Source organism: Phyllobates terribilis, unplaced genomic scaffold, assembly GCF_046119375.1.
Source record: "Phyllobates terribilis strain yellow unplaced genomic scaffold, ASM4611937v1 Scaffold_1923__1_contigs__length_190088, whole genome shotgun sequence".
NCBI classification, from domain to species: Eukaryota; Metazoa; Chordata; class Amphibia; order Anura; family Dendrobatidae; genus Phyllobates; species Phyllobates terribilis.
This window is the reverse complement of record NW_027364683.1, coordinates 54,930-66,987: the sequence shown is the minus strand read 5'-3', so window position 1 is coordinate 66,987 and position 12,058 is coordinate 54,930. Positions and strand designations below refer to the sequence as shown.

The 12,058-nt window shown below is 36.9% G+C and overlaps 1 protein-coding gene across 1 annotated transcript in view; it reads left to right on the top strand.

Moving 5' to 3' along the window:
• SLC15A5 (solute carrier family 15 member 5) overlaps positions 1–12,058 on the top strand; it is a gene marked incomplete at its 3' end in the record, with an annotated part of 159,394 nt that overhangs the window by 98,488 nt on the left and 48,848 nt on the right. The window contains exon 5 of the mRNA XM_073669080.1: positions 1,196–1,365. Coding sequence (XP_073525181.1) covers positions 1,196–1,365 — 170 coding nt within the window. The remainder of the gene's footprint in view (positions 1–1,195; positions 1,366–12,058) is intronic.

The window sequence follows — 12,058 nt, the reverse complement described above, 5'->3', positions numbered from 1 at the left end:
GACTGGAGGATAAGACACCATGTAACAGCAGAATAGTCACTGCAGCTCTGGAGGTGACTGGAGGATAAGACACGATGTAACAGTAGAATAGTGAGTGCAGCTCTGGAGGTGACTGGAGGATAAGACACCATGTAACAGCAGAATAGTGACTGCTGCTCTGGACGTGACTGGGGGATAAGACATGATGTAACAGCAGAATAGTGACTGCAGCTCTGGAGGTGACTGGAGGATAAGACACCATGTAACAGCAGAATAGTGAGTGCAGCTCTGGAGGTGACTGGAGGATAAGACATGATGTAACAGCAGAATAGTGACTGCAGCTCTGGAGGTGACTGGAGGATAAGACATGATGTAACAGCAGAATAGTCACTGCAGCTCTGGAGGTGACTGGAGGATAAGACATGATGTAACAGCAGAATAGTGACTGCAGCTCTGGAGGTGACTGGAGGATAAGACACGATGTAACAGCAGAATAGTGACTGCAGCTCTGGAGGGGACTGGAGGATAAGACATGATGTAACAGCAGAATAGTGAGTGCAGCTCTGGAGGTGACTGGAGGATAAGACATGATGTAACAGCAGAATAGTGAGTGCAGCTCTGGAGGTGACTGGAGGATAAGACATGATGTAACAGCAGAATAGTGACTGCAGCTCTGGAGGTGACTGGAGGATAAGACACCATGTAACAGCAGAATAGTCACTGCAGCTCTGGAGGTGACTGGAGGATAAGACACGATGTAACAGTAGAATAGTGAGTGCAGCTCTGGAGGTGACTGGAGGATAAGACACCATGTAACAGCAGAATAGTGACTGCTGCTCTGGACGTGACTGGGGGATAAGACATGATGTAACAGCAGAATAGTGACTGCAGCTCTGGAGGTGACTGGAGGATAAGACACCATGTAACAGCAGAATAGTGAGTGCAGCTCTGGAGGTGACTGGAGGATAAGACATGATGTAACAGCAGAATAGTGACTGCAGCTCTGGAGGTGACTGGAGGATAAGACATGATGTAACAGCAGAATAGTCACTGCAGCTCTGGAGGTGACTGGAGGATAAGACATGATGTAACAGCAGAATAGTGACTGCAGCTCTGGAGGTGACTGGAGGATAAGACACCATGTAACAGCAGAATAGTGACTGCAGCTCTGGAGGTGACTGAAGGATATAGTGATTTTCCTCTGTTCTGTTTGCAGGTTTTATTGGCTCGTTAATCTGAATTCACTTGTCGTGTTTGTGGGGATCTCTTATATTCAGCAGTCAGTAGCCAAGAACTTGGGTTTTTTAATACCATTTATGTCCATCGTTATGGCTTTAATTACTATTTACATGACCCGTAATGAGCTGATCTACCAGCCGGCAACAGGTAAGTCTCATCCGCGCATCCTGTCCCACAGGTGAGAATTGCCCTCTCTCCTATAGAAAGTGATCAGTTGTATAGGATATATATTGTAGTCTATCTGGTGGCAGCCACAGCGTCCAATGAACAGATGTAGACTCACCCATCCGACCAATGGGAAGATATAGACTCATCCATCCGACCAATAAGAAGATATAGACTCATCCATCCGACCAATGGGAAGATATAGACTCATCCATCCGACCAATGGGAAGATATAGACTCATCCATCCGACCAATAAGAAGATATAGACTCATCCATCCAACCAATAAGAAGATATAGACTCATCCATCTGACCAATAATAAGATATAGACTCATCCACCTGACCAATAATAAGATATAGACTCATCCATCTGACCAATAAGAAGATATAGTTCCACCCACCCGACCAATAAGAAGATGTAGACTCATCCATCCAACCAATAAGACGATATAGACTCATCCATCCGACCAATAAGAAGATATAGACTCATCCATCTGAACAATAAGACGATATAGACTCATCCACCTGACCAATAAAAACATATAGACTCATCCAACAGATCAATAGGGAGAAGAAGACTCATCCATCCGACCAATACAAATATGTAGACTCATCCTTCAGACCTACAGGAAAATGTAAACTCATCTATCCGACTAATAAGAAGATATAGACTCATCCATCCGACCAATAAGAAGATATAGACTCATCCATCCAACCAATAAGAAGATATAGACTCATCCATCCAACCAATAAGAAGATACAGACTCATCCACACGACTAATAAGAAGATATAGACTCATCCACCTGACCAATAAGAAGATATAGACTCATCCATCTGACCAATAAAAACATATAGACTCATCCAACAGATCAATAGGGAGAAGAAGACTCATCCATCCGACCAATACAAATATGTAGACTCATCCTTCTGACCTACAGGAAAATGTAAACTCATCTATCCGACTAATAAGAAGATATAGACTCATCCATCCGACCAATAAGAAGATATAGACTCATCCATCCAACCAATAAGAAGATATAGACTCATCCATCCAACCAATAAGAAGATACAGACTCATCCACACGACTAATAAGAAGATATAGACTCATCCACCTGACCAATAAGAAGATATAGACTCATCCACCTGACCAATAAAAACATATAGACTCATCCAACAGATCAATAGGGAGAAGAAGACTCATCCATCCAACCAATACAAATATGTAGACTCATCCTTCTGACCTACAGGAAAATGTAAACTCATCTATCCGACTAATAAGAAGACATAGACTCATCCATCCGACTAATAAGAAGATATAGACTCATCCACCCGACCAAAAAGAAGATATAGACTCAACCATCCGACCAATAAGAAGATATAGACTCATCCATCCGACCAATAAGAAGATATAGACTAATCCATCCGACCAATAAGAAGAAATAGACTCACCCATCTGACCAATTAGAAGAAATAGACTCATCCATCCGACCAATAAGAAGAAATAGACTCATCCATAATAAGATATAGACTCATCCATCCGACCAATAAGAAGATATAGACTCATCCATCCGACCAATAAGAAGATACAGACTCATCCACCCGACCAATTAGAAGATATAGGTTCATCCATGCGACTAATAAGAAGATACAGACTCATCCATCCAACCAATAGGAAGATATAGACTCATCCAACAGATCAATAAGAAGATATAGACTCATCCTACTGACCAATGGGAAGATATAGACTCATCCATCCGACCAATAAGAAGATATAGACTCATCCATCTGACCAATGGGAAGTTGAGACTCATCCATTCTACCAATAAGAAGATATAGACTCATCCACCCGACCAATAAGAAGATATAGACTCATCCTACTGACCAATGGGAAGATATAGACTCATCCATCCGACCAATAAGAAGATATAGACTCATCCATCTGACCAATGGGAAGTTGAGACTCATCCATTCTACCAATAAGAAGATATAGACTCATCCATCTGACCAATAAGAAGATATAGACTCATCCATCTGACCAATAAGATGATATAGACTCATCCATCTGACCAATGGGAAGATATAGACTCATCCATCTGACCAATGGGAAGATATAGACTCATCCATCTGACCAATGGGAAGATATAGACTCATCCATCCGACCAATAAGAAGATATAGACTCATCCATGTGACCAATGGGAAGTTGAGACTCATCCATCCGACCAATAAGAAGATATAGACTCATCCATCTGACCAATAAGAAGATATAGACTCATCCATCAGACCAATAAGAAGATATAGACTCATCCATCAGACCAATAAGAAGATATAGACTCATCCATCCGACCAATAAGAAGATATAGACTCATCCATCCGACCAATAAGAAGATATAGACTCATCCATCTGACCAATAAGAAGATAGACTCATCCATCTGACCAATAAGAAGATATAGACTCATCCATCTGACCAATAAGAATATATAGACTCACCCACCCGACCAATAAGAAGATATAGACTCATCCATCCGACCAATAAGAAGATATAGACTCATCGATCTGACCAATAAGAAGATATAGACTCATCCATCTGACCAATAAGAAGATATAGACTCATCCATCTGACCAATAAGAATATATAGACTCATCCATCCGACCAATAAGAAGATATAGACTCATCCATCCGACCAATAAGAAGATATAGACTCATCCACCCGACTAATAAGAAGATATAGACTCATCCATCCGACCAATAAGAAGATATAGACTCATCCATCCGACCAATGGGAAGATATAGACTCATCCATCCGACCAATGGGAAGATATAGACTCATCCATCCGACCAATAAGAAGATATAGACTCATCCATCCGACCAATGGGAAGATATAGACTCATCCATCCGACCAATAAGAAGATATAGACTCATCCATCCAACCAATAAGAAGATATAGACTCATCCATCCAACCAATAAGAAGATACAGACTCATCCACCTGACCAATAAAAACATATAGACTCATCCAACAGATCAATAGGGAGAAGAAGACTCATCCATCCGACCAATACAAATATGTAGACTCATCCTTCTGACCTACAGGAAAATGTAAACTCATCTATCCGACTAATAAGAAGACATAGACTCATCCATCCGACTAATAAGAAGATATAGACTCATCCACCCGACCAAAAAGAAGATATAGACTCAACCATCCGACCAATAAGAAGATATAGACTCATCCATCCGACCAATAAGAAGATATAGACTAATCCATCCGACCAATAAGAAGAAATAGACTCACCCATCTGACCAATTAGAAGAAATAGACTCATCCATCCGACCAATAAGAAGAAATAGACTCATCCATAATAAGATATAGACTCATCCATCCGACCAATAAGAAGATATAGACTCATCCATCCGACCAATAAGAAGATACAGACTCATCCACCCGACCAATTAGAAGATATAGGTTCATCCATGCGACTAATAAGAAGATACAGACTCATCCATCCAACCAATAGGAAGATATAGACTCATCCAACAGATCAATAAGAAGATATAGACTCATCCTACTGACCAATGGGAAGATATAGACTCATCCATCCGACCAATAAGAAGATATAGACTCATCCATCTGACTAATGGGAAGTTGAGACTCATCCATTCTACCAATAAGAAGATATAGACTCATCCACCCGACCAATAAGAAGATATAGACTCATCCTACTGACCAATGGGAAGATATAGACTCATCCATCCGACCAATAAGAAGATATAGACTCATCCATCTGACCAATGGGAAGTTGAGACTCATCCATTCTACCAATAAGAAGATATAGACTCATCCATCTGACCAATAAGAAGATATAGACTCATCCATCCGACTAATAAGAAGATATAGACTCATCCATCTGACCAATAAGATGATATAGACTCATCCATCTGACCAATGGGAAGATATAGACTCATCCATCTGACCAATGGGAAGATATAGACTCATCCATCCGACCAATAAGAAGATATAGACTCATCCATGTGACCAATGGGAAGTTGAGACTCATCCATCCAACCAATAAGAAGATATAGACTCATCCATCTGACCAATAAGAAGATATAGACTCACCCACCCAACCAATAAGAAGATATAGACTCATCCATCAGACCAATAAGAAGATATAGACTCATCCATCCGACCAATAAGAAGATATAGACTCATCCATCCGACCAATAAGAAGATAGACTCATCCATCTGACCAATAAGAAGATATAGACTCACCCACCCGACCAATAAGAAGATATAGACTCATCCATCCGACCAATAAGAAGATATAGACTCATCCATCAGACCAATAAGAAGATATAGACTCATCCATCCGACCAATAAGAAGATATAGACTCATCCATCCGACCAATAAGAAGATAGACTCATCCATCTGACCAATAAGAAGATATAGACTCACCCACCCGACCAATAAGAAGATATAGACTCATCCATCCGACCAATAAGAAGATATAGACTCATCGATCTGACCAATAAGAAGATATAGACTCATCCATCTGACCAATAAGAAGATATAGACTCATCCATCTGACCAATAAGAAGATATAGACTCATCCATCCGACCAATAAGAAGATATAGACTCATCCATCCGACCAATAAGAAGATATAGACTCATCCACCCGACTAATAAGAAGATATAGACTCATCCATCCGACCAATAAGAAGATATAGACTCATCCATCCGACCAATGGGAAGATATAGACTCATCCATCCGACCAATGGGAAGATATAGACTCATCCATCCGACCAATAAGAAGATATAGACTCATCCATCCGACCAATGGGAAGATATAGACTCATCCATCCGACCAATAAGAAGATATAGACTCACCCCTCCGACCAATGGGAAGATATAGACTCATCCATCCGACCAATGGGAAGATATAGACTCATCCATCCGACCAATGGGAAGATATAGACTCATCCATCCGACCAATGGGAAGATATAGACTCATCCATCCGACCAATGCGAAGATATAGACTCATCCATCCGACCAATGGGAAGATATAGACTCATCCATCCGACCAATGGGAAGATATAGACTCATCCATCCGACCAATGGGAAGATATAGACTCATCCATCCGACCAATGGGAAGATATAGACTCATCCATCTGACCAATAAGAAGATATAGACTCATCCACCTGACCAATAGGAATATAGAATAAGGTGTAAAGTACGAAGTGTCGGATAGAACATGGCGAATGTAGAACAGAATGTTTAACCCCTTCCCATTTGGGCGAGTTTCTGTGTTTGGTTGTTAGTTTTTCCTTCTCTTCTCCCGCGAGGTTGTTACTCTTGTTTCGCCCACGTGGAGGTGTTGAGGTGTCGCCTCGTGTTCTGTGGGATAAGCTGTATACAATGTACTGAATATGTAACAAATAAATCCCACAGTTCTGCTGTTTTTGGCGGTTTTGCTTTCACGCTTGGTGATTCTTCCGGTGGGTGCGATGACTATGCCACCACCTCCGACTCGTTTCTTGTCCGCTGAGCTGACGGTTTAGGTACATAAGATATTTTCATTGCTTCTTTTTTGCGTTCTTCGATGGCGTTGCGGTGGCTGAAATAAACCACAATTCCCTCATTTTCTGTTTTTCTTCCCTTACGGCATTAACCCCTCGAGTGAATTGATTTTATAGTTTGTTATAGTTGGTGGGGAGCAGATATGTGCTTGGAGTGGCACGGCCCCCCAGACTGGGAACTGTGAAGGCCGCTGTCTGAGACTGATATCTGGCGTAGAGATTGCCACAGCTCATCATGAAGTAACCAAAGTGTGGTGTTACGCCCCCACCGCAGTGTGTCCCCCCCCAGGTTCCAGCCAATTACACCCCGTAGACACTGTCATCAAAACGCCAGAGCGCAAAAGTTCTACGCAACTCTGAAGTCCCCAAAAATGCTGTAACTTTTCAAAGCAATTGACAGAATTCTGATGACATTGCTCTGATGATGGGGGCCGTGGTCTTTTGTGGTGGCCGTTCCTTCACGTTACACCGGACGCTGTACACATCATACACACCATCCTCTTTGCTCAATACATTTTATATTTTATAGTTTACATTTCATAATTTTCCTTTTATTTTACATTTTACGCTATATTTCATCCTTAGTACTTACACTTTGCACATCACTCTACTTTACTCTAGTTTTGCAATTTTCATTCCATTCATTAAATTATACGTTTTATGCTTTAAACTTTCCATTTCTTCTTTGTACTTTATAGTTTATTCTTTACACTTCCCACCTTATTCTTTGTACTTTACAGTTTATTCTTTACACTTCCCACCTTATTCTTTGTATTTTACAGTTTATTCTTTACACTTCCCACCTTATTCTTTGTACTTTACAGTTTATACTTTACACTTCCTACCTTATTCTTTGTATTTATAGTTTATTCTTTACACTTCCCACCTTATTCTTTGTACTTTACAGTTTATTCTTTACACTTCCCACCTTATTCTTTGTATTTTACAGTTTATTCTTTACACTTCCCACCTTATTCTTTGTACTTTACAGTTTATTCTTTACACTTCCCACCTTATTCTTTGTACTTTACAGTTTATTCTTTACACTTCCCACCTTATTCTTTGTATTTTACAGTTTATTCTTTACACTTCCCACCTTATTCTTTGTACTTTACAGTTTATACTTTACACTTCCTACCTTATTCTTTGTATTTATAGTTTATTCTTTACACTTCCCACCTTATTCTTTGTACTTTACAGTTTATTCTTTACACTTCCCACCTTATTCTTTGTACTTTACAGTTTATTCTTTACACTTCCCACCTTATTCTTTGTACTTTATAGTTTATTCTTTACACTTCCCACCTTATTCTTTGTACTTTACAGTTTATTCTTTACACTTCCCACCTTATTCTTTGTATTTTACAGTTTATTCTTTGTATTTTACAGTTTATTCTTTACACTTCCCACCTTATTCTTTGTACTTTACAGTTTATTCTTTACACTTCCCACCTTATTCTTTGTACTTTATAGTTTATTCTTTACACTTCCCACCTTATTCTTTGTACTTTACAGTTTATTCTTTACACTTCCCACCTTATTCTTTGTATTTATAGTTTATTCTTTACACTTCCCACCTTATTCTTTGTACTTTATAGTTTATTCTTTACACTTCCCACCTTATTCTTTGTACTTTACAGTTTATTCTTTACACTTCCCACCTTATTCTTTGTACTTTATAGTTTATTCTTTACACTTCCCACCATATTCTTTGTATTTATAGTTTATTCTTTACACTTCACACCTTATTCTTTGTACTTTATAGTTTATTCTTTACACTTCCCACCTTATTCTTTGTACTTTACAGTTTATTCTTTACACTTCCCACCTGATTCTTTGTACTTTATAGTTTATTCTTTACACTTCCCATCTTATTCTTTGTACTTTGCAGTTTATTCTTTACACTTCCCACCTGATTCTTTGTACTTTATAGTTTATTCTTTACACTTCCCACCTTATTCTTAGTATTTTACAGTTTATTTTTTACACTTCCCACCTTATTCTTTATACTTTACAGTTTATTCTTTACACTTCCCACCTTATTCTTTATACTTTACAGTTTATTCTTTACACTTCCCACCTTATTCTTTGTACTTTGCAGTTTATACTTTGCACTTCCCACCTTATTCTTTGTATTTTATAGTTTATTCTTTACACTTCCCACCTTATTCTTTGTACTTTACAGTTTATTCTTTACACTTCCCACCTTATTCTTTGTATTTTACAGTTTATACTTTACACTTCCCACCTTATTCTTTATACTTTGCAGTTTATACTTTACACTTCCCACCTTATTCTTTGTACTTTACAGTTTATTCTTTACACTTCCCACCGTATTCTTTGTACTTTACAGTTTATTCTTTACACTTCCCACCTTATTCTTTGTACTTTACAGTTTATTCTTTACACTTCCCACCTTATTCTTTGTACTTTATAGTTTATTATTTACACTTCCCACCATATTCTTTGTATTTATAGTTTATTCTTTACACTTCCCACCTTATTCTTTGTACTTTATAGTTTATTCTTTACACTTCCCACCTTATTCTTTGTACTTTACAGTTTATTCTTTACACTTCCCACCTGATTCATTGTACTTTATAGTTTATTCTTTACACTTCCCATCTTATTCTTTGTACTTTGCAGTTTATTCTTTACACTTCCCACCTGATTCTTTGTACTTTATAGTTTATTCTTTACACTTCCCACCTTATTCTTAGTATTTTACAGTTTATTTTTTACACTTCCCACCTTAATCTTTATACTTTACAGTTTATTCTTTACACTTCCCACCTTATTCTTTATACTTTACAGTTTATTCTTTACACTTCCCACCTTATTCTTTGTACTTTGCAGTTTATACTTTACACTTCCCACCTTATTCTTTGTACTTTGCAGTTTATACTTTACACTTCCCACCTTATTCTTTGCACTTTATAGTTTATTCTTTACACTTCCCACTTTATTCTTTGTACTTTACAGTTTATTCTTTACACTTCCCACCTTATTCTTTGTACTTTACAGTTTATTCTTTACACTTCCCACCTTATTCTTTGTACTTTGCAGTTTATACTTTGCACTTCCCACCTTATTCTTTGTACTTTACAGTTTATTCTTTACACTTCCCACCTTATTCTTTGTATTTTACAGTTTATTCTTTACACTTCCCACCTTATTCTTTGTACTTTACAGTTTATACTTTACACTTCCCACCTTATTCTTTGCACTTTATAGTTTATTCTTTACACTTCCCACCTTATTCTTTGTATTTATAGTTTATACTTTACACTTCCCACCTTATTCTTTGTACTTTATAGTTTATTCTTTACACTTCCCACCTTATTCTTTGTATTTATAGTTTATTCTTTACACTTCCCACCTTATTCTTTGTACTTTATAGTTTATTCTTTACACTTCCCACCTTATTCTTTGTATTTATAGTTTATACTTTACACTTCCCACCTTATTCTTTGTACTTTATAGTTTATTCTTTACACTTCCCACCTTATTCTTTGTACTTTACAGTTTATTCTTTACACTTCCCACCTTATTCTTTGTACTTTATAGTTTATTCTTTACACTTCCCACCTTATTCTTTGTACTTTACAGTTTATTCTTTACACTTCCCACCTTATTCTTTGTACTTTATAGTTTATTCTTTACACTTCCCACCTTATTCTTTGTACTTTACAGTTTATTCTTTACACTTCCCACCTTATTCTTTGTATTTTACAGTTTATTCTTTACACTTCCCACCTTATTCTTTGTACTTTATAGTTTATTCTTTACACTTCCCACCTTATTCTTTGTACTTTATAGTTTATTCTTTACACTTCCCACCTTATTCTTTGTACTTTATAGTTTATTCTTTACACTTCCCACCTTATTCTTTGCACTTTATAGTTTATTCTTTACTCTTCCCACCTTATTCTTTGCACTTTACAGTTTATTCTTTACACTTCCCACCTTATTCTTTGTACTTTATAGTTTATTCTTTACACTTCCCACCTTATTCTTTGTACTTTATAGTTTATTCTTTACACTTCCCACCTTATTCTTTGTACTTTACAGTTTATTCTTTACACTTCCCACCTTATTCTTTGTACTTTATAGTTTATTCTTTACACTTCCCACCTTATTCTTTGTACTTTACAGTTTATTCTTTACACTTCCCACCTTATTCTTTGTACTTTATAGTTTATTCTTTACACTTCCCGCCTTATTCTTTGTACTTTACAGTTTATTCTTTACACTTCCCACCTTATTCTTTGTACTTTATAGTTTATTCTTTACACTTCCCACCTTATTCTTTGTACTTTATAGTTTATTCTTTACACTTCCCACCTTATTCTTTGTACTTTACAGTTTATTCTTTACACTTCCCACCTTATTCTTTGTACTTTACAGTTTATTCTTTACACTTCCCACCTTATTCTTTGTACTTTACAGTTTATTCTTTACACTTCCCACCTTATTCTTTGTATTTATAGTTTATTCTTTACACTTCCCACCTTATTCTTTGTATTTATAGTTTATTCTTTACACTTCCCACCTTATTCTTTGTATTTTACAGTTTATTCTTTCCACTTCCCACCTTATTCTTTGTATTTTACAGTTTATTCTTTACACTTCCCACCTTATTCTTTGTACTTTACAGTTTATTCTTTACACTTCCCACCTTATTCTTTGTACTTTACAGTTTATTCTTTACACTTCCCACCTTATTCTTTGTACTTTACAGTTTATTCTTTACACTTCCCACCTTATTCTTTGTATTTTACAGTTTATTCTTTACACTTCCCACCTTATTCTTTGTATTTTAAAGTTTATTCTTTACACTTCCCACCTTATTCTTTGTACTTTATAGTTTATTTTTTACACTTCCCACCTTATTCTTTGTACTTTATAGTTTATTCTTTACACTTCCCACCTTATTCTTTGCACTTTACAGTTTATTCTTTACACTTCCCACCTTATTCTTTGTATTTTACAGTTTATTCTTTACACTTCCCACCTTATTCTTTGTACTTTACAGTTTATTCTTTACACTTCCCACCTTATTCTTTGTACTTTACAGTTTATTCTTTACA